This window comes from Bubalus bubalis, chromosome 2 (genome assembly GCF_019923935.1).
Source record: "Bubalus bubalis isolate 160015118507 breed Murrah chromosome 2, NDDB_SH_1, whole genome shotgun sequence".
Taxonomy (NCBI): Eukaryota; Metazoa; Chordata; class Mammalia; order Artiodactyla; family Bovidae; genus Bubalus; species Bubalus bubalis.
In genome coordinates this window covers 147,369,565-147,391,641 of record NC_059158.1, presented here as the reverse complement: position 1 = coordinate 147,391,641, position 22,077 = coordinate 147,369,565, and the positions used below count along the sequence as shown (strand labels likewise).

Sequence of the window (22,077 nt, the reverse complement as noted above, 5' to 3'; positions counted from 1 at the left end):
ATGGCGAGAGGGTTGGATAGTATCATTGACTCAATGGACATGAGTTTGAGCAAACTCTGGGAGATAGTGAAGGACGGGGAAGCCTGGCGTCATCCATGGGGTCACAAAGAGTCAGAAACAACTGAGCGACTGAACAACAAAAACAATGGCAAATATCACAGGAACTGGCAGATAAGGAGGGGTCTGGGCTTCTTGACTGAAATCCCTGTTTCAGTACATTACTGAAGAAATAGAATTTCTGGGGCACAGACATGAGGAGAATATAGGACACGGTGGCCCAGGCATCAAAGTCAATGACAGCGTCCAGAAGTTGCAGACCCTTCTTAAGTGGAGAGGAGAGGCAGTGTCTGGTGGCCTGATAAATGTGATGCTTGGAATCTGAAGACGTGAGCTCCAACCCAGACTCCACCATTTACCGTCTACAGGGATTTTAGAAATACTATTAACTCAAGGTCTTAACTTCTGCATCTCCAAAGTGAGCTTACTATATTGTCATGAGGACCAGATAAGGGCCATAAAATCTCCTTGTAATTTTTAAGTTCTAGGTAAATGTTATTTCTACCTTGTACAAAATAATCAGGTAGTACAAATGCCCAAAAACAACTGTGGAAAGACACTGGGGTAGTATTGGATATTTTTGGCTCCTGGAGGAGGTATTCCCCTCAGCAAAGATCTATAGTCATTTTTCTTTTAGTGCCCAGACATGTGTTTTATAAGTGATGTTCCAGGGGGAGAGAGACAAGAGGAAATGACAGAGTCAATAGGCCGCCCGCCTTCTGTGATCTTAAGAACAGAGCAAGCCAGGCCCCCGTCCAGCCCAGCATTTGTTGCTAATGAGAAACTTGTTTAAAAAATATTTTTAAAGGGTATACAGAAAATAACAAGTGTTGGTGAGAATGTGGAGAAATTGGAACTCTTATTCACTATTGGAGGGAATGGAAAATGGTGTACTTGCTCTGGAAATGATGGTTCTTCAAAAAGTTGAAGCTAGAATTACAACACGATTCAGCAATTCTACTTCTGGATGTGCCATGTGCTCAGTCATGTCTGACTCTTTGTGACCCCATGGATTGTAGCCTGCCAGGCTCCTCTGTCCATGGAGTTTTCCAGGCAAGAATACTAGAGCAGGTTGCCATTTTCTCCTCCAGGGGATCTTCCTGATCCAGGGATCGAAAATGTATCTCCTGTGTCTCCTGCATTGCAGGCAGATTCTGAATTGAAAGCAGGGTCTCAAGGAGATATTTGTACACTTGTGTTCATAGCTGCATTATTTGCAATAGGTAAAAGATGGAAACAATTCAATTGCCCATTGATTGATGAATGGGTAAAGAAAATGTGGTACATACATATGATGGAATATTATTTAGCCTTGAAAAAAGAACTTCTGATACATGGTACAACATGTATGAAGCTTGAAGATATTATGCTAAGTGAAATAATCCAGTCACCAAAAGGACAGGTGCTGTAAGATTCCACTTATATGAGCTACCTAGAGTAGTCAAACTCAGGAGGCAGAGAGTAGAAGGGTGGGTGCCAGAGACAAGGTGGATCCGGAGTTGTTGTTTGACATGTAGAGATATTTGATGATGCAAGGTGAAAGTTTTGAAGATTGGTTGCACAATAATGTGAATATATGTAACTACTGACCTGTCCACCTAAAAATGGTTAAGATAGTAAATTTTATATCGATTCTACCACAATTAAAAGTTGAAAAAATAAATTTTAGGAAAAGATAACAAATACTACAACAATTCTAAATTGACCCTTTCTTTGACTTATGTCTATTGTTCTCAGGTTCACAAAAGGGCAAGAGCCCAGTACTTTCCAGCAATTCTGCCCATCAGGGCTTGGGTAAACAGAGCTTCAGAAAAGGACCCCAGATAAGACAAAGCAGAATTTCCCTGCCCCGGCTTGAATTCCACTGGCACTTCCCCTTACAAATATTCCTAGGCAAAAACTAGAGGCAGAGTTCAGGAGGATATAAAGCATTGTGTTGAGCAGAGAAGAGAGCAGATATTATTTAGCCATGTTATTTTAGATATGCCATATTCCACTAACAGCTGGCAAGTTCTTTAAAGCACGGTTCAGAAGCTATAATTGCTGAACTGAGCTTCAAGAGAATTTACAGAAATGAAAGCACATTCCTACAGATTATTAACATAATCATCTCATTTATATTATACACGAATACCTAAGATGTCTCCCAACTTGACACTTTTCGAAACAGGTAGTTAATTAACGTAGGTAAAGCAGCATTTAACCTGAAGCCTTCCCAGCAGGCGTCTGGCAAGGTGAGAAAAGCGGGAGAAAGAAAATAAGGAAAAGCAGAGGGAACAAAAGCAGGTCTGGAGCCAAAATCCTATTAAAGGAAACGAGGAGGTAAAGGAAGGCAGAGTCCTACTGAGGCTTCTCAGGGCTCCGGCACTGTGTATGGGCTTACCAATTCCTCGTGGTTATTTGATTTATTTTTGGTGTAGCCATAAGGCACCAGAATGAGCTGTCCATAAGAGTGCATGGTCAGGAAGCAGGCAATGTTCTCCTTCTTGCTCTCGATAAAGCTGGAAACAGCTTTTGTCTCTGGTTCAGACATGGGTCCCGTTCCACAAAATGTTAAACTTTCACAGTTGTGAGATGCACCAATACCTGAAATATACAGGAAACCTCAAGGAAGGCATCATGGTCTCCGTTTAGCACTGACCTGGGTGGGGGTTGAGATCGGGGGATGGGTTGCGAGGATTCACTCTTACTCAGGGCATCTGTGGGTGGAATCAAGGCTTGCCTTTGCTTGTCTAAGTTTGTCCTGGTTAAATAAGTCATTTAAGGAGGAGCACAGAAAAGCAGGAGGGCTGATGTTCAGATTTAGAAACAAACTCCCTGCTTATGTGGCTGGGGAAGGAAGATGCAAAAAGGAAAAGCATTTTCAGCAATCTTTCACTTAAATTTTTGGTGAACCCTGAAACGAATGCTTGGGAACCAGTTCTTGGGTTCCTGGGTCAGCCTCTGTCATGGTCTTATTGTCCTAAATGTCTCTCTTGCTGTTTTACTGGCATGCATCTCACTAGAGCTATTTTGCAAGGATAGAAAAACAGCTATTTTCAGTCAGTTGTCCTCACCAGTAATAATAAGGACCATTAATAGAGCACCTTTTCCATGCTGGGCACTGTGCTCAGCCCCTCCTGTGAGACATCTGAGAAATGGAATATTTCCTGCCATATCAGTAAACATGGATACCATAGTCATCACCAATTGCAGCCCTCCAATGTGAGCTGAGCCCTGAGGGAACTCGGGAAGGAGAAGAATACTTGCCATCTAGCAGCCATCAAAATGCAGCCACTCTCTGCAGTGAGCCCCAAGGAAGTTCAGGAGGTGAAAAACAGACAATACTGGCCCCAGATAGCTGAGGTGCATATCAAAGGAATGGTTTCAGTCCAGACTCTTGCATCTTCCCATACACAGAAAGGGTTAAATTCCTTATCTCGGTATATCTGGTTTTCTTTCATTAGCAATAATATTTTGACCTTCAGACCACCTGCTCTTTATTGCGAAACTCTACATAAACCTGGCTTTTCCTCTCACCTGCTCAGAGTAGCTCTCTCAAGGTCACTTCATACACTGTCTCCCAAGCTTGAAGTCCTAAAAATTCTCACCGAATAAAACATAATCCTCAACTTTTAGGTTGTGAATATTTTTCAAGTTGATACATCTCATTGAATCCCCACAACAACCTCCTGATAAGATGGTATTATGTTGAGCCACATTTTTTAAAAACAGAGAAAACTAAAGTCGAGAGAGCAATTTTTCCAAGATCACACACACAGCCACCGAATCTGAACCTTTGTCATCTGGTTTTTAACCAGACTGCTCTTATCCATCCTTATTTCTATTTGCTTCCAATCTATTAAGTCTGTTCAGATTCAGAAACATGAAAATGCCTTGATGAGAAGAAAATGTTTGCCTTGTTCTGCCCTCATGTTGTAAAAAATATCTGCAAGGATAATTCTCTGACTTTTTTTTATACCAATTCCTAAAGAGATCCTTGATGAAAGTGAAAAAGGAGAGTGAAGAAGCTGGCTTAAAATTCAACATTCAAAAAACTAAGATCATGGCATCCGGCCCCATCACTTCATGGCAAATAGATGGGGAAACAGTGGGAACAGGGACAGACTATTTTCTTGGGCTTCAAAATCACTGTGGATGCTGACTGCAGCCATGAAACTAAAAGACACTTGCTCCTGGGAAGAAAAGATATAACAAACCCAGACAGCGTATTAAAAAGCAGAGACATCACTTTGTCAACAAAGGTCCATATAGTCAAAGCTGTGGTTTTTCCAATAGTCATGTATAGATGTGAGAGTTGGACCATAAAGAAGGCTGAGCACCAAAGAATCGATGCGTTCAAATTGTGGTGCTGGAGAAGACTCTTGAGAGTTCCTTGGACAGCAAGGAGATTAAACCAGTCAATTCCAAAGGAAACAAATCCTGAATATTCATTGGAAGGACTGATGCTGAAGCTGAAGCTCAATACTTTGGCCACCTGATGTGAAGAGCTGACTCATTGGAAAAGACTCTGATGCTAGGAAAGACCAAGGGCAGGAGGGGAAGAGGGCAACAGAGGATGAGATGGTTGGATGGCATCATTGACTCAATGGACATGTGTTTGAACAAACTCTGGGAGATAGTGAAGGTCATGGAAGCCTGGCATGCTGCAGTCCACGGGGTCACAAAGAGTCAGACATGACTTAGTGACTGAACAATATATTTTTAAAAAGAGTGATGAGTTTCAAATATATTCACACTGATCAAAGTCATCGTTGCCCTTTTTTAGGCAATCTCACTTGAAAAGAGTCCTGCATATGAGTGTTGCTGTTCTTATTACATAGATAATATCATCTCTTTAGACAGAGTAACACCGACCAGGAGTCCAGAAAGCTATACAATATTAGATGTTTATTTCAAAAATTGCATATATAAATAGTACTAACTCTAGTAATGCACCTCTTTCCTAGCTTCTCTGCTCCATTTTTTTGCTTTTGTTATTCATCTACTTACTAATGATGTACTTAGTAAGCATGTACTTACTACACCAGGATGCATCAAAGTTTCGATTGAGATCTGTTCCAAAACACGTGCCATTATTATGGGATGAACGGGACTTCCTCCAAAGCCGATCCTGTAACAGGGAAACAAACAGGGATGTTGTCATTCTAAGGTCTCATAAATCACAGTGTTAGTGATGATGGGTGGTCCTTGAACATGAAAAATAGTTCCTAGGACTGTCTGGAAGAACCTGCCTCAACATTATGAAGCTAGTGCATTTAATTTTTAGTCCCCCAGATGGGTTAGTAACCCCCAATAACAGGAACTTCTGTACAACCCTAAGTGCACATGCATGTAAACCATCACTTTGGAGGGGTAATTTGGTCTCTCCCTCATGGGCAGATTAATAGTGCCTGGTGGATGTGATCTGCCTAATCAGGAAAAGCTTCAGAGAGTCATTTTTTTTAGTCCAAGTGATAAAGAATGAAAGAGAAATGGCTTGGCAGATGGAAAAAGGCTCTTGCAGGTGCATCAGAGATGGTTTGTGCACATTTCTGGAAGCAGACAACTGATGAGTAGAGATAGGGATAAAGACATGTTTCACCAGACAAGCTGGAAGGGAAGGGCTTGATTCATACTGGGCCAGAGAGGCCGTTACAGAGAAAGGGGTCCCTTGAAGGTCTGGGGGAGCTGGAAGAAGTGGGAGGAATGAATATTCCCTAGAAACAGGGTTCTGACTTCTGGAGCAGTATGCTTTAGAAACATTTTAAAAGAGGAAGTTGTCTATTAAATAAAAATCTTGGATTTCCCTGGTGGTGTAGCGGATATAAATCCGTTTGTCGATGCAGGTTTCAATCCCTGGTCAGGAAGACCCCCACATGCTACAGAGCAACTAAGCCTGTGCTCCACAGCTACTGAGCCTGTGCACCCTTGAGTCTGTGCTTGGCAGCAGAAGAAGCCACCGTAATGAGAAGTCCACACACAGCAACAAAGAGTACCCCAAGCTTACTGCAACTAGAAAAAGCCTGCACAAAGCAACAAAGACCCAATGCAGCCAAAAAAAAAAAAAAGATAATTTTATGAGATGTTCTCCTGTCCCCAACTCCATATGCATGACCACCATGGAAAAATAAAGATTGGGTTAGAATTTATAGATTATTTGTGCCACTCATGTTTCAAGAACTGATTTAAGGATACATGGTAGTGTAGGAATTTTATACCAACATAATCCTTATCAGGTGACAGGCAATCCACAAATGTTAAAGAGATGGAGTTGAAGAAAAATTAAGTCTGGCTGAAACACTGGGAATATGTCAAAAACAAACAAACAAAAATGTTCAAAAAAGGCCTTCAGCCTCCTCGATCCTGAACTTAACTTAGATTGTTGACTTAAAAATGTGGATTTTAATCCCAAATGAGGTTTCCTCCTTTAAATGACCATCAAACATTTTTATAGTTGCAGTGACTGAAGTAAGAAAATGAACCTGAATCAAAATCTAGTTCGTGAACCCATCCCAGGACCAAACTCAATGTACTCACAGTCGTCCAAGTGTAGATGTAACCATCTATGTTAAGAACCGGAAGCACATAGAAGTCCAGGTTTTTAAGGAGCCTTCTTATCCTTGAGTTGTCTTCATAGTTCTGTAGAATCTGGACATTTAATAGAAAAATTGGAATGATCCTGGGAAGAGGTCTTTTCTCTCAATTTTCTGACAATTTCAGCTTAATCGTAGGAGGTGAGTGTATACTGGCCTTTGTCCATCAATCCTGCCTCAACTTTCCTGTTCAATGTGTGGTCTTTCTGAAACCTCTGCATATATCAGAATCACCTGGAGGCTGGCTTGTTAACATACTGCCCACCTGACTATACACCCCCCATCTCCACCCCTAGCCCCAATTCACTAGGTATGAGGTAGTGAGGTGGAAACCCAGAATTTGCATTTTGAACAAGTTCCCAGTTATGTTGATGCTGTGGGTCTAGGAACTACACTTTGAGAACTACTCCTTGTGGATGTCATCCTGTTTGGGCTTCTGAAAAGGCTTGACACAAAAGTATCTTATATTAATTTTAAAGTCTTATTCCCTAGGGAAGGATATAGGTAATATGTGAGAATTCACGGTGCCAGGTATTGGTAATTTCTATGTGTTAATCTCTTAATCCACACAACAGGCACTGAAGTAGTCATTTCATACACTTTTGAAGGAGAAAAACTAGGGGTCCTGGTGTTAGAAATTGTGCACCAGACTATTAGAAAGAGATGGCTCTGGGATTCAAACTCATCTCTGACTCCCAAGATGTATTTTCTTCTCCATTTAGATTTGTTTACCTTCCAATAAAAATGATTTTGGGTGCACTAAAAAGACACCAGAATATCTAACTCAGTTTTCAGTGAACCTACTTATGAATTCCATTCACTTTGAGGTGAAGGAGCAGCTCAGTGGAGAGCTGCCTTGCCAACATGTGAAAAGAAACGTGCTCTCCAAATAGCCGAGACGTGACAGGTGTTTTGTAGGGTAGTTAACCACCTGGTGTCTCAGACAGTAAAGAATCCGCCTGCCATGTGTGAGACCTGGGTTCAGTCCCTAGGTCAGGAAGCTCCCATAGAGGAGGGCATGGCAACCCACTCCAGTATTCTTGCCTGGAGAATCCCCATGGAAAGAGGAGCCTGGAGGGCTACAGTCCATGGCATTGCAAAGAGTCAGACACGACTGAGCGACTAAGCACAACTAGCCATTGTGAGAAAGTTAAAAACACTTACTTCTTTCACAAACCACTGGCAGAAAGCAGGGGCAATCCATTCCCTGGCATGAATTCCACAGTCCATCCAGATAATCTTCTTGGGGTTACTGGATGGTTGGCTGATCTGGAGGGGACATTTGTGTTCCATTATCAAATAATTGCTTATGATTGCAAGCCACTGTGAAAAGTTATTAGATTTTTTTTTTATTCCCCTAAGGGCACCTGTCTCCCTTTCCATTCTGTGGTTTCAAGGATGAGGCAAGGCTGCTGGTAAAGACACCCACCAATATGACCCTCCTATAGTTATGAGATGGCTGGATGGCATCACCGACTCAATGGACATGGGTTTGGGTGAACTCCAGGAGTTGGTGATGGACAGGGAGGCCTGGTGTGCTGCAATTCATGGGGTCACAAAGCATCGGACATGACAGAGCAACTGAACTGAACTGATGGTTACGCTTGCTCTCTTATTTTTCTTAGGACAACTTACTGACTCCCCCGCAGCCCCCACACAAAGCCTGGTCTTCCCTATACCTTAAATTATTCCCTAACTTTAAATAAAGGCAAAAACTTCCAAGCCACAAACTGTGACGCTAAATCTCTATAAACCTTATAAAACCTTCTCACATAGAGTTCACTCAGAGTAAAAAAGTACACAAGTAGTAACATTCAAGAATCAAAAGAAGTTAAATTGAATCCCAGTCTACATTTAAGGGCTTCCCCAATGGCTCAGCAGTAAAGAACACCCCAGCCAATGCAGGAGACATAAGAAATGCCAGATCAATCTCTGGGTTGGGAAGATATCCTGGAGAAGGAAATGGCAACCTGCTCCAGTGTTTCTGCCTAGAAAATCACATGGACAGAGGAGCCTGGCGGGCTATAGTTCATAGAGTTGCAAAGAGTCAGGCACAACTAAAGTGACTTAACATGAGCACATGCACTACATTTAAAGTTCTTGAAAACTGTGAAAGGATCCAAATACACAATGTCCTGCAATACTTATTAAATTCATTAATTTCCTCTTTCTTTAGAGACTCCTCCAGTCCCAGCTGACCCAGTCTTCTTTCTTGTCTTCCCACTTGTCATTCGTGTCTATCAGGTCAGCCTCACTCAAAGCAATAGAGATCCCCTCCTCTTTCAGGGCAATTACGGATTAACCTAGCAATTACAGATCCTCTTTGGTGGAGAAGCTGTGAACATGCCCATGTTTGTAACAGTCACATCTGGTTCTGTTTTGTAAATGTCCTGGACTCTTGTTCATTGAACGCTCCTGGGAGTTGGACTGACGAAGGTTCTCCCTCTGTATGTACAAGAAATTTATAAATTTTGAAATATGCGGCTTGAACTCATTATATTCAAGGAATTTTTCCTTTTAGCCTCACCCATTTTCAAAGCTCCTAATCTAACTTTTACCTTAAATTCTGTCTTATAATTCCCTTTTATGAATATATATATATATGACCATAAGTTTACCTTTATTGTCTCCTTATTACATGCCAATTCTCTTTTTTAAAAGATGTCCTGTGCAAAGGATGTTTAGATGTCTTCTTGGCTGACTCAGCTCAGCTTGAAAGCCTATGGAAAGTCATGTAGGTATGTGGCCCACGTTTAAAATAGCAGTCAACTCCTGGGTAAATTCTGTTTTGAAGTCAATAGACTTCTTTGTAACTGTGAGTAATTAAAATTTGAGGATGTGCTTTGCAAAATAACATGTCTATAGTAAGTAGTAAGAGGACAGCAAACAAATAATGCTAGTTTTTAATGCCAAACTGCTTTGGTGGTGGTTCTTGAAAAGCAGTCCTGGGCCAGTAATATCAGCACCAGCTGAGAACTTGTTAGAAATGCACTGTGGTCCTGAAACTTGTGTGTGTGTGTGCTTAGTTGCGCAGTCGTGTCCAACTCTTTGTGACCTCATGGACTGTAGCCTACCTGGTTCCTCTGTCCATGGGGATTCTCCAGGCAAGAATACTGGAATGCGTTGCTATGCCTTCTCCAGGGGATCTTCCCAACTCAGGGACTGAACGCAGGTCTCCCACATTGCAGGTGGATTCTTTACCATCTGAGCCACCAGGGAAGCCCTCTGAAACTTGAGTGTCCATCAAAATGACCTGGGGGAGGGCTTGTTAAAGCACAGATTGCTGAGCCCAACTCCAGAGTTTCTGATTCAGTAGATTGGCAGTTAGGCCCAAGCATGTGCATTTCTAACAGGTTCCCAGGTAATGTTGATGCTGCTGGTCCAGGGCCACCCTTTGAAAACCCACTGATTAGGTGGAGCAGTCGTCAACCCTGCCCGTACCTTAGGATCATCTAGGGAGTTTTCAAGGGGTGCCTGGGACCCATCCTGGAGCAATTAGCTCAGAATCTCTGTGAATGGGACCCAGGCATCAGTATTAAGCAATCAGGATTGAAAAATCACTGGTCTGAACCTGAGAGTCTATGGAAAAGTGGTTAATCAGCCTCAAACATTTTTTATTATGTCATATGCAAAAGGGGCAGAGAACTTTGGGAATGGCTTATTCCTCTGGCTATGCTATGATCTGACTTTGTGATTTGCACAAGTCACTTTACTTCTCTGGGTCTTTGTTCCCTCAGAAAATGAAAAGTGAAAGTGAAGTCGCTCAGTCGTGTCCGACTCTTGGCGACCCCATGGACTGCACCAGGCTCCTCCGTCCATGGGATTTTCCAGGCAAGAGTACTGGAGTGGGGCGCCATTGCCTTCTCCGTTAACAGCGGCTAGGCATATTATATTTACTTGGAGCTGGTATACTTAGTGACAGCCTTAGTGCCCTCGGACACGGCGTGCTTGGCCAGCTTCCCAGGTAGCAGCAAGCGCACGGCGGTCTGGATCTCCCTGGATGTAATAGTCGAGCACTTCTTGTAATGCGCCAGGCGCGATGCCTCGCCAGCGATGCGCTCGAAAAAGTCGTTGACGGAGTACATGATTCCCATGGCCTTGGACGAGATGCCGGTGTCCTGATGGACTTGCTTCAGCACCTTGTACACGTACACGGAGTAGCTCTCCTTGCAGCTGTGCTTGCGCTTCTTACCGTCCTCCTTCTGAGCCTTGGTCACAGCTTTTTTAGAGCCCTTTTTAGGGGCAGGAGCCGACTTAGCCGGTTCAGGCATGTGTATAATGACAACAACCAACAAAACAGAAATATCTTGGAAAAAAAAAAAAAAAGAGGGAACCAAAAATAAAGGTTGTCCATAATGTTCAAATATTTTTATGGAAAATAATGTGTTAAAGAAAGCTGAGCGCTGAAGAATTGATGCTTTTGAACTGTGGTATTGGAGAAGACTCTTGAGAGTTCCTTGGACTACAAGGAGATCCAACCAGTCCATTCTAAAGGAGATCAGTCTTGAATATTCATTGGAAGGACTGATGTTGAAGCTGAAACTCCAAAATTTTGGCCACCTAATGCAAAGAACTGACTCATTTGAAAAGACCCTGATGCTGGGAAAGATTAAAGGTGAGAGGAGAAGGGGACGACAGAGGGTGAGATAGTTGGATGGCATCACCGACTCAATGGACATGAGTAAACTCTGGGAGTTGGTGATGGACAGGGAGGCCTGGCATGCTGCAGTCCATAGGGTCGCAAAGAGATAAGACTGAGCAACTGAACTGAATGTGTTAAAAAAAGCAATTTTGTAAAAACTCAAAAGCATGAAAAGTGAACTGGGGATGTCACCCTTATGTAGACCATCCTTCCTGCCCCCACCACCCCAACTGTGGGAGCGCTGGAGGCATCCAGGCCTTCACAGAACACAGTCTGGAAACCTCTCCGCCAGAGCGTCTTAAGTCCTTTTCAACCACCATCCACGATTCTAAGTTCCTCGGTTTTAGCAGGGACAAGTGAGGCCCAGCAGAAAGAAAACTAAGGAGTAAGTTCTTACTTCTGGGCCTTAGGTAGTACAGTGGTAAAGAATCCTAGTGCCAATGAAGGAGTCTGAAGAAATGCAGATTTATTGCTAGGTCAGGAGCATCCCCTAGAGAAGGAAATGGCAACCCACTCCAGTATTCTTGCCTGAAGTCCCATGGATGGAGGAGCCCCAATGGGCTACAATCCATGCGGCTGCAAAGAATTGGACACAACTGAGCGACTGAGCAGGCAGGCCGGTGGTGTCACCCAACCATTCCAAGTTCTCTTTACTTCCGAAGTTCTCTTTACTTCCGAATATGATTCCACCTAGATGATTAATATGTAAGTATTTACAAGTTGTTAATTTTAAAAGCCCAGTTTAGGGTGGAAAAGTCAGCATCTCTCTGTCCTGTCTCTTTAACCTTGTCCGTACTTCTGAGTAGCCCCTGAATAGTAAGCCAATATCCTTGGATAAGGCTGTAACTCTCAGCCTTCTCACTCACCTTCAAATAATACATGGGCCGGCTCTCATAGGTCACTCCTAGGAAATGCTGCGTCACCACTTCCGTGTACTTCTCCCTTATCTCACTCATCCACTGGTAGATCTGAAACAGCCAGGGAGGGCTGACGTTATCAATTAGAAGATCCTTTGCTTGCTTCTAATTAAGATAATTGTTTCTTTCATCAAGATACTGAACTCTCAGCTCTTGGCTGTTCATTAGCACACAAATGAAAGACTAAACCAATGAATTATAATTGTCCTTCTCCCATATTCTTTAAAGATCTACTCTACCACCCAGGCTAGGACACCCTGTTGAACTTCACAAATAAATGATAGAGAATGATCAAGTTCAACGATGCAGAATAACACTTCCGAAACATTGTCCAGTCACACAATTTTCAGATAGCCACCAGACTTCTGGACTTTGCTGTGGCACTCAGTCATGCCAGAAATTTCAGGATAAGCTTCTTTTGTGGGATCTTCTTTGAATCCCCAAAATATCCTTTGTTAATGTCCATGGATCCAAAATTGGAGAAGAGTCTGGGTATGCCCCTTCGCAGAACAGTGAAATTTCTAAATCAAGACCAAGTTAATAACTTTAAGGAGAGAATGAAATAAAGTCCTTTAAGGGTCCTTTAAGGGAGAATGAAATAAGCAATTAACCAAGATAAGACATATTAGGACAGTCCTCAGCATATGATACCCTCCACATTCAATTTCTGTATAGCAGAATTATCTGAATGATAAGAATTATGGTAAATGATAATTAATTTGGCATAACAAATTCTATTTGAATTTCTGTGTCTTAATTGACTTTGTCTCAATTTTCTCTCAATTCTGAGACAAATTTCTGTGTCTCAATTGACTTTCATCTTTAGCATGGAATATCTATGGATAAAATGCATTATTATAACAGTAATAATACTTAACTGAGGGAAGAGATTAACAGCTCATCACATGGGTACTATATGCTTTTCTGTGATGAGACAGGATCAGATGCAGGGCCCTGAGTCCTGGGAGAGGTATAAATAGCACATCACAGTTGCAGCTACCATTTTATTTATTGCTTCATCAGTAAAAGTGTAGCCTATTTCATTTACTCTCACAACCAAACTGCAGGAGAAGTACTGCTATTCCTTTTTCATGTATAAGGAAACTGAGGAACATAGAGATTAAATGTCTTGGACAAGGTCACAGAGCAAGTAGCCAAGCCAAGTATATTTCATCTCTGATACAAGCCCATACACTTCTCATGGATCTTACTGGATCTTGTTTAAAAAAGAAAATCTAAGAAACTTTAGTATTTTGGGGTGAATGTTACAGAAGAAAGTGTAAATTCTTTCTTGTACTCTTTGAAAAAAAAATCTGGAAAATATTAATATATTCCCCAAGACTGAGGAAATAAGTGGCAAAACCTTGCTGGAGGGCAATTTGGGCATTTATATAAAAAATGTAAATGATTGTTTAACCCAGTAATTCTATTTTTAGAAATGTTTACTTCAAAAGAAGTGTTACATAATACCACATACACACACCACATATATGCATATATACTTTTTACTGTATCCAGTTTCAGAAACCATTAAACATATCTTCATAGCAATACAAATATTTCTTTCGAGAGCTGTTGCCTGTGTTTCTTGTATCCTACCAGAAATACCACCCTTTCAGCTAAACAGGATTCAATCAGAAGGCTTCTCCACCTGTGTTTTACATCCATATACACACTGATCCTGCCCTACTTAAAGCAGTTAAAAGGCTTGATAAACGAGAGTAACATTTAATTTTGATCCATGTTTACACTAGAAAAACTGATTGGGGCATTCTTTTTCTTTTTTTTTGTTTTCTTTTGGTTGTTGATTTGCCTTTTTATTTCTGTCACTAGATTTGTATCTGTAATGATGATGGTCACAGGATGATGTTTGTGAATCCCTTGGCCTCAGCGCACAGACAAATCTCAGCTTCACATTCTGAGGCCCTCTGGTCTGTAGATATTAACAGGGATATGAACTATCCCTTGCCCACCGTAAAGCAGTTGTAACCGCCACCAACCCCACCCCCCCCATGTGTCCGTGCTTACCTCCCCCATGGGGTGATATCTGTTATAAGAATATGTCTCCAGGATCCTCCATGGACTCACTACTTTATCCACAACTTCTTGTCTCTGTTGTGTGAGGGATCTGCAAAGACAAAAAGCAGCCATGAAACCAGGATACCATGAGGGTTGGAAGGTTGATGATAAAAGTAGTGGAAACCAACATGCACAGCACCTTGAGGACGAAAGTCAGTCCTCAAGTCTCGTCTCTGGAGCTTACAAACTGTGAGACCATGGGTACCACTGAGCCCCTCTGAGCTACAGTTTCTTCATCTGCAGGTTGGGGACTTTGCAGGGAGGCTGGGATAATTCAGAGAGATAATAAATCTCTCACTTTTCTGGAAAACTCTAAGATGAGGTATTCTTTTTTTTTTTTTTTGCCACACCCTGAGGCATATGGTGAAGGCAATGGCACCCCACTCCAGTACTTTTGCCTAGAAAATCCCATGGACGGAGGAGCCTGGTAGGCTGCAGTCCATGGGGTCACTAGAGTCGGACACGACTAAGCGATTTCATTTCACTTTCATGCATTGGAGAAGGAAATGGCAACCCACTCCAGTGTTCTTGCCTGGAGAATCCCAGGGACAGGGAAGCCTGGTGGGCTGCCGTCTATGGGGTCGCACAGAGTCCAACACGACTGAAGTGACTTAGCAGCAGCAGAGGCATATGGAACCTTTGTTCCCAGACCAGGGATCAAACCCACGTTTCCTGAACTGGAAGGTGAAGTCTTAGCCACTGGACCACTGGTTAAGTCCTAGGATAAGGTATTCTCTTTTTAAAAAATAATTTTATTTATTTATTTTTGGCTGCACTGGGTCTTCATGTTGCTACAAGTGGGCTTTCTCTAGTTGTTGTGAGCAGGGGCTCCACTCCAGCTGCAGTGCTGGTGTTTCTCATTGCAGCAGCTTCTCTTGTTGCAGCTCCCAGGTTCTAAAGCACAGGCTCGATAGTTCTGGCACACGGGCTTAGTTGCTCTACAGCACACAGAATCTTCCCAGACCAGGGGTCAAACTGCATCTCTTTTTTGCAGGTAGATTCTTTATCACTGAGCCACCAGGGAAGCCCCAAAGTATTCTTATTACTCCCATTTCAGAGATGAAGAAATTGAGTCACAGGGAAAGTATTATTAGGACTTAAACTCTGACAGCCTGAGTGAAAAGCCTGAAGAATTAACCACACTACTGTATACAGTTGTAAGAATCTTAATGCAGTGGTTTATAATTTTTAAAAACAAGCTTTGTTTTTTAGAGGAGTTTTAGGTTCACAGCAAAATTGGATGAAAAATACTGAGAGTTCTTATATACTTACTGTTCCCTGCCCTTCTCCGACACACACAACCTCCCCCATTACCAACATCCCACACCAGAGCAGTCTGTTATAATAAACCTACATAGACACATCATTATTTCCCAAAGTCCATAGGTTACATGAAGGTTCACTCTTGCTGTTGTACCTTCTATGGATCTGGACAAATGTATAATGATGTGTATCCACCATTATATTAATAGTATCATACAGAAGAGCTTCACTGCCCTAGAAATCTTCTCTGATCTGCCTATGCATCTTTCCCTCCCACCTAACCCCTGGCAACCACTGATCTTTTCAGTTTTAGTTTTGCCTTTTATAGAATGTCATGTAGTTGGAATCATACAGCATGTGGCCTTTTCAGATTGGTTTCCTTCACTTAGTAATATTTTAACTTTCTTCTATGTCTTTTTAGGGCTTGATAGTTCATTTCTTTTTGTGCACGCTAAGTCGCTTCAGTCGTGTCCAACTCTGAGGAACCCTATGGACTGTAGCCTCCAGGCTCCTCTGTCCATGGGGATTCTCTAGGCAAGAATACTGGAGTGGGTTGCTGTGCCCTCTTCCAAAGGATCATCCCAACCCAGGATCGAACCCAGGTCTCTTATGTCTCCTGCCTTGGCAGGCAGGTTTTTAGCACTGTCTGATGTTCTACTGTCTGTATTACCACAGTTTATTTATCCATTCACCCACTGAAGGATACCTTGGTGGCTCCAAGTTTGGGAAGTTATGAGTAAAGCTGCCATATACAGCTGTGTGCAGTGCTTTGTGGACATAAGTTTTCAATTCATTTGGATCATACCACAAGCATGTTTGCTGGATCCTATGGCAAGAATATGTTTAATTTTGTAAGAAACTACCAAATGGGCTTCCAGAGTGACTGAAGTGACTGTGCCATTTCTCATTCTCTCCAGCAAGGTTTCCTCTGTTTATTTGCCACCTGAGTATCTTCTTTGGTGAGATGTGTCCATTCAGGTCCATTGTCCATTTTTAAAATCAGGTTGTCTCTTTGTTGTTGTTAACAAAGAGTTCTTTGTATGTTTTAGATAACTGTGCTTTATCAGGTATATCTTTTGCAAATATCTTCTCTCATTTTGTACCTAGTCTTCTCCTTCTCTTGACATTATCTTTCAAAGAAGTTTTTAATTTTAATAAAGTATAGGTTATCAATTATTTACTTCATGGTTCATGTCTTTGGTGATGTATTTAAAAAATCATCACTATTTCCAAATTTATCTAGGCTTTCTCCTACATTATCTTCTAGGACTTTATTGGTTTTACATTTTACATTTTTTAGGTCTATAATCCTTTTTGAGTTAATTTTTGTAAAGACTGTAGGTCTGTGTCTAGATTCACTTTTTGTGTGTGTGGATGTCCAATTGTTCCAGTACCATTTATTGGATTTTTTCAAATTTTTTTTCCTGCATCTACTGACATGATCATGTGATTTTTAAATTTTTAGCCTATTCATGTAATGGATTACATTATTTGGTTATCAAATGTTAAACTAGGCTTGCATATCTGGGATAAATTCAGTCAGTGGGCCTGGTGTATAATTCATTTTATACATTTTTGGATTTAATTTGCTAGTGTTTTGTGGTGCATTTTTACATCTATGTTCATGAGAGATATTACTGTATAGTGTTTTTTCCCTCATGCTGTCTTTGACTGGTTTTGATATTTCAGTTCAGTTCAGTTCAGTTCAGTCGCTCAGTCGTGTCCGACTCTTTGTGACCCCATGAATCGCAGCATGCCAGGCCTCCCTGTCCATCACCAACTCCCGGAGTTCACTCAAACTCAAGTCCATCTAGTCAGTGATGCAATCCAGCCATCTCATCCTCTGTTGTCCTCTTCTCCTCCTGTCCCCAATCCCTCCCAGCATCAGAGTCTTTTCCAATGAGTCAACTCTTCACATGAGGTGGCCAAAGTACTGGAGTTTCAGCTTTAGCATCATTCCTTCCAAAGAAATCCCAGGGCTGATCTCCTTCAGAATGGACTGGTTGGATCTCCTTGCAGTCCAAGGGACTCTCAAGAGTCTTCAACACCACAGTTCAAAAGCATCAATTCTTCGGCGCTCAGCCTTCTTCACAGTCCAACTCTCACATCCACACATGACCACTGGAAAAACCATAGCCTTTACTAGACGGTCTTTTGTTGGCAAAGTAATGTCTCTGCTTTTCAATATGCTATTTAGGTTGGTCATAACTTTCCTTCCAAGGAGTAAGCGTCTTTTAATTTCATGGCTGCAGTCACCATCTGCAGTGATTTTGGAGCCCAAAAATATAAAGTCTGACACTGTTTCCACTGTTTCCCCATCTATTTCCCATGAAGTGATGGGACCAGATGCCATGATCTTCATTTTCTGAATGTTGAGCTTTAAGCCAACTTTTTCACTCTCCACTTTCACTTTCATCAAGAGGCTTTTTAGTTCCTCTTCACTTTCTGCCATCAGGGTGGTGTCACCTGCATATCTGAGGTTATTGATATTTCTCCTGGCAATCTTGATTCCAGCTTGTGCTTCTTCCAGCCCAGCGTTTCTCATGATGTACTCTGCATAGAAGTTAAATAAGCGTGGTGACAATATACAGCCTTGACCTACTCCTTTTCCTATTTGGAACCAGTCTGTTGTTCCATGTCCAGTTCTAACTGTTGCTTCCTGACCTGCATACAAGTTTCTCAAGAGGCAGGTCAGGTGGTCTGGTATTCCCATCTCTTTCAGAATTTTCCACCGTTTACTGTGATCCACACAGTCAAAGGCTTTGGCATAGTCAATAAAGCAAAAATAAAGGTTTTGATATTTGGTTGGCCTCAAAGAAATTAAAAAATATTCCCTCTGCTTCTATTTTTTGGATGAAATTGTAGAGATACAACCTTTTCCTTAAATATTTCATAGAATTCACCAGTGAACCCATCTGGGCTTGGTGCTTTCTGTTTCGTAAGGTTATTAATTCATTTTCTATAATATATATTCTTTGTTGCTTAGTTGCTAAGTCATGTCTGACTCTTTTGTCACCCCATGGACTGTTTAGCCCACCAGGTTCCTCTGTCCTTGGGATTTCCCAGGCAAGAATAATGGAGTGGATTGGGTTGCCATTTCCTTCTCCAGTGGATCTTCCCAACTCAGGTATAGAACCCAGGTCTCCTGCATTGGCAGGTGGATTCTTTACCACTGAGCCACCTTGGAAGCCCATAATAGATATAGGCCTATGTAATAGATTGCCATGTATGGCTTATATTTTAACAAACAGTTTGATAAAAGTATTCAATGCCTCTCCTTTGTGCCAGATATTGTGCCAGAACAATAATGCACACTATATGATTTATTCTCATTTCAACTCTGTGAAATGTCATCATGCATGTTTTACAAATAAGGAAATTAGGCCAAGAGAAACCAAGTAACTTGCAGACAGTCACAGAGTTAGTAAGTCATGGAGCTAATTCTCTGTCTCCAATCCACACAAATGTTTGAGGAATGTTTTGTTTCCCTAACTAAAAGTCTTTACCTAAGTTAAATGTAGGGTTATATTTTCATTATGAGAGCATAGCAATTGATCATTCATTTACCCAATAACTATATTTGGAGTGATTTCTTTCTATGTTAATAGCACTCAGTTCAGTTCAGTTCAGTCGCTCAGTCGTGTCCGACTCTTTGTGACCCCATGAATCGCAGCATGCCAGGCCTCCCTGTCTATCACCAACTCCCGGAGTTCACTCAAACTCACGTCCATCGAGTCAGTGATGCCATCCTGCCATCTCATCCTCTGTCGTCCTCTTTTCCTCCTGCCCCCAACCCCTACCAGCATCAGAGTCTTTTCCAATGAGTCAACTCTTCACATGAGGTGGCCAAAGTACTGGAGTTTCAAGTTCAACATCATTCCTTCCAAAGAAATCCCAGGGCTGATCTCCTTCAGAATGGACTGGTTGGATCTCCTTGCAGTCCAAGGGACTCTCAAGAGTCTTCTCCAACACCACAGTTCAAAAACATCAATTCTTCAGCGCTCAGCTTTCTTCACAGTCCAACTCTATAGGACTAGGATGTGAGTTTTTGGTGAAGCTAGGGTGTGAACTTTTGGATCGAGAGAAAGAAATGTGTTAGTGATCTAATTAGATAATGTTTCAATGATTTTATGTATTTTCACACATTTTTTTCCTCTGAACATTCTGGCATTATATTAGTCTCATTTTATAATCGGTAAAATGGGAATAATACCTTTCCAAGGGATTTTTATGAGGATTAAATTAGTTAGTCCATGTTTTAAAATAAGCTAATCTCTGGAACTTCAGTTCAGCTCAGTTCAGTCGCTCAGTCGTGTCCGACTCTTTGTGACCCCATGAATCGCAGCACGCCAGGCCTCCCTGTCCATCACCAACTCCCAGAGTTCACTCAGACTCACGTCCATCGAGTCAGTGATGCCATCCAGCCATTTCATCCTCTGTCCTCCCCTTCTCCTCCTGCCCCCAATCCCTCCCAGCATCAGAGTCTTTTCCAATGAATCAACTCTTCACATGAGGTGGCCAAAGTACTGGAGTTTCAGCTTTAGCATCATTCCTTCCAAAGATATCCCAGGGCTGATCTCCTTCAGAATGGACTGGTTGGATCTCCTTGCAGTCCAAGGGACTCTCAAGAGTCTTCTCCAACACCACAGTTCAAAAGCATCAATTCTTCGGCGCTCAGCCTTCACAGTCCAACTCTCACATCCATACATGACCACTGGAAAAACCATAGCCTTGACTAGACGGACCTTTGTTGGCAAAGTAATGTCTCTGCTTTTGAATATGCTATCTAGGTTGGTCATAACTTTCCTTCCAAGGAGTAAGCGTCTTAATTTCATGGCTGCAGTCACCATCTGCAGTGATTTTGGAACTTAGTTAATGCTTAATGTAGGTTAAAACAAAGTAGCAATTCAAAACAATGCTAAGTAAAAACTCTATTTTGCTACAATAATATTGAAAATAATAATTATATGGAGAATAATTTAGCCATCTAACTGATATTATCTTCAAGCAATATCAAACTACAAAATATTTTGATAAATTAATTAAAACTCAAGTTCCATTCACATCAATATAACTCCAATGTAGAACTGACTACATTTAATTTTTTAATCTGTTCAATTAACACCATGTACCATAATAATCACCCACTGTAGTAGAAATCAATTTCTCTACACAATTCCATGATTTTAATTGTTACCATATTAATAATAATAATCTGAACTTAGCAGAAGCTCTTTATCTTCAAAACTGTAAATGTTTTATTGTTAAATGAGCAGTACTTCATTTAGCTTGTCCAAGAAAAGCTCACAAGATATGATTGTCTAGATAATTAGTTAAAACAATGAAATTAATTTTGAAAGGAGATTACAAGAAACAACTGCTATTAAAATTGCAATTGTTGTGGAGCAATACACTTTTCCACTCAAGGATGAATTTCTAATGCTTATCATTTATTTGATTTTTAAAGAAAATCAGAGTGCTTCAGAATGAACAATTTCAGTTTAAAAATACTATAAGTGTAATATGTTGAGGCTGATTATTTACAAAACATATTAACATTTTATAAAGAAAACACATACATCCCTTGGTGTTTAAAATTTTTTAAAATTCAACTTACCGATAAATTTTCAGAAGCTCATTTCATCTGCTATTATCAAATAATCATCTAGTATATATATGTTATAGTAACATTTGTTAACCCTTATTGGGCACTATATTCTAGGCACCAGTCTAAACATTTACATTATTATCTTATCTAATTCATTCAACAATCCAATAGGCAGGCACCCTTGGGACTCTATGCAAAAGTGATAACATAGTAATAGTAATAGAATGTAGATTTCTTCCTTACAGAGCTTAAAATCTACTTAAGGAAGTGAGATATAAATACATGAAAAGCAAAATAACTTAGCTATTAAAAAATATAAAATGAGGTATGATAAGCTAGAGCCTAATTACCAATTAAATAGTGCACTAAGTATATTGAGGACAGGAGAAGGAGAATTCCAAACTGAAGAGTAGCTGGTTATAATAACAACCAATATTTTACAAGCAATTATGTATGTCAGCACTGTTCTAACTCTATATATAGTTCTAACAACAATCCTTAAGGTAAATACTAGTGTCCTAGGTTGTTGGATTTTTTTATTTCTCCTCTGAAGATTTTGTTACAGAGGCTAAATTAGACATTTGTGTGCGTGCTAAATCACTTATCATGTCTGACTCTTTGCTTCCTCATGGGCTGTAGCCTGCCAGGCTCCTCTGTCCATGGGATTCTCAGGCAAGAATACTGGAGTGGGTTGCCATGCCCTCCTCCCGGGATCTTCCTGACTTTGGGATCCAACCCACAAATCTCACATCTACCTGCATTGGCAGGGGGGTTCTTTACCACTAGTGCCACCTGGGAAGTCAAATTATACATTCATTATACTCTAGAAAATATGCATAAAAATGTTTATTAGCCTTTTTTTTAACTTACTGATCTCTAATTTGGACTACAAGAAAGCTAAATAAGTATTAGCACTATAAATGCGTTGGGACCTAG

The 22,077-nt window shown here is 41.1% G+C and overlaps 1 protein-coding gene across 1 annotated transcript in view; it reads right to left on the bottom strand.

Annotated features, from left to right (window-relative positions):
• The window catches only part of CPO (carboxypeptidase O), a 32,818-nt gene that overhangs the window by 4,839 nt on the left and 5,902 nt on the right, over positions 1–22,077 (bottom strand). The window contains exons 2-7 of the mRNA XM_006051340.4: positions 14,220–14,319; positions 12,141–12,242; positions 7,797–7,901; positions 6,577–6,687; positions 5,080–5,170; positions 2,441–2,643 (exon numbers count right to left, since the gene is read on the bottom strand). Of these exons, the coding sequence (XP_006051402.2) occupies positions 2,441–2,643; positions 5,080–5,170; positions 6,577–6,687; positions 7,797–7,901; positions 12,141–12,242; positions 14,220–14,319 (712 nt within the window). The remainder of the gene's footprint in view (positions 1–2,440; positions 2,644–5,079; positions 5,171–6,576; positions 6,688–7,796; positions 7,902–12,140; positions 12,243–14,219; positions 14,320–22,077) is intronic.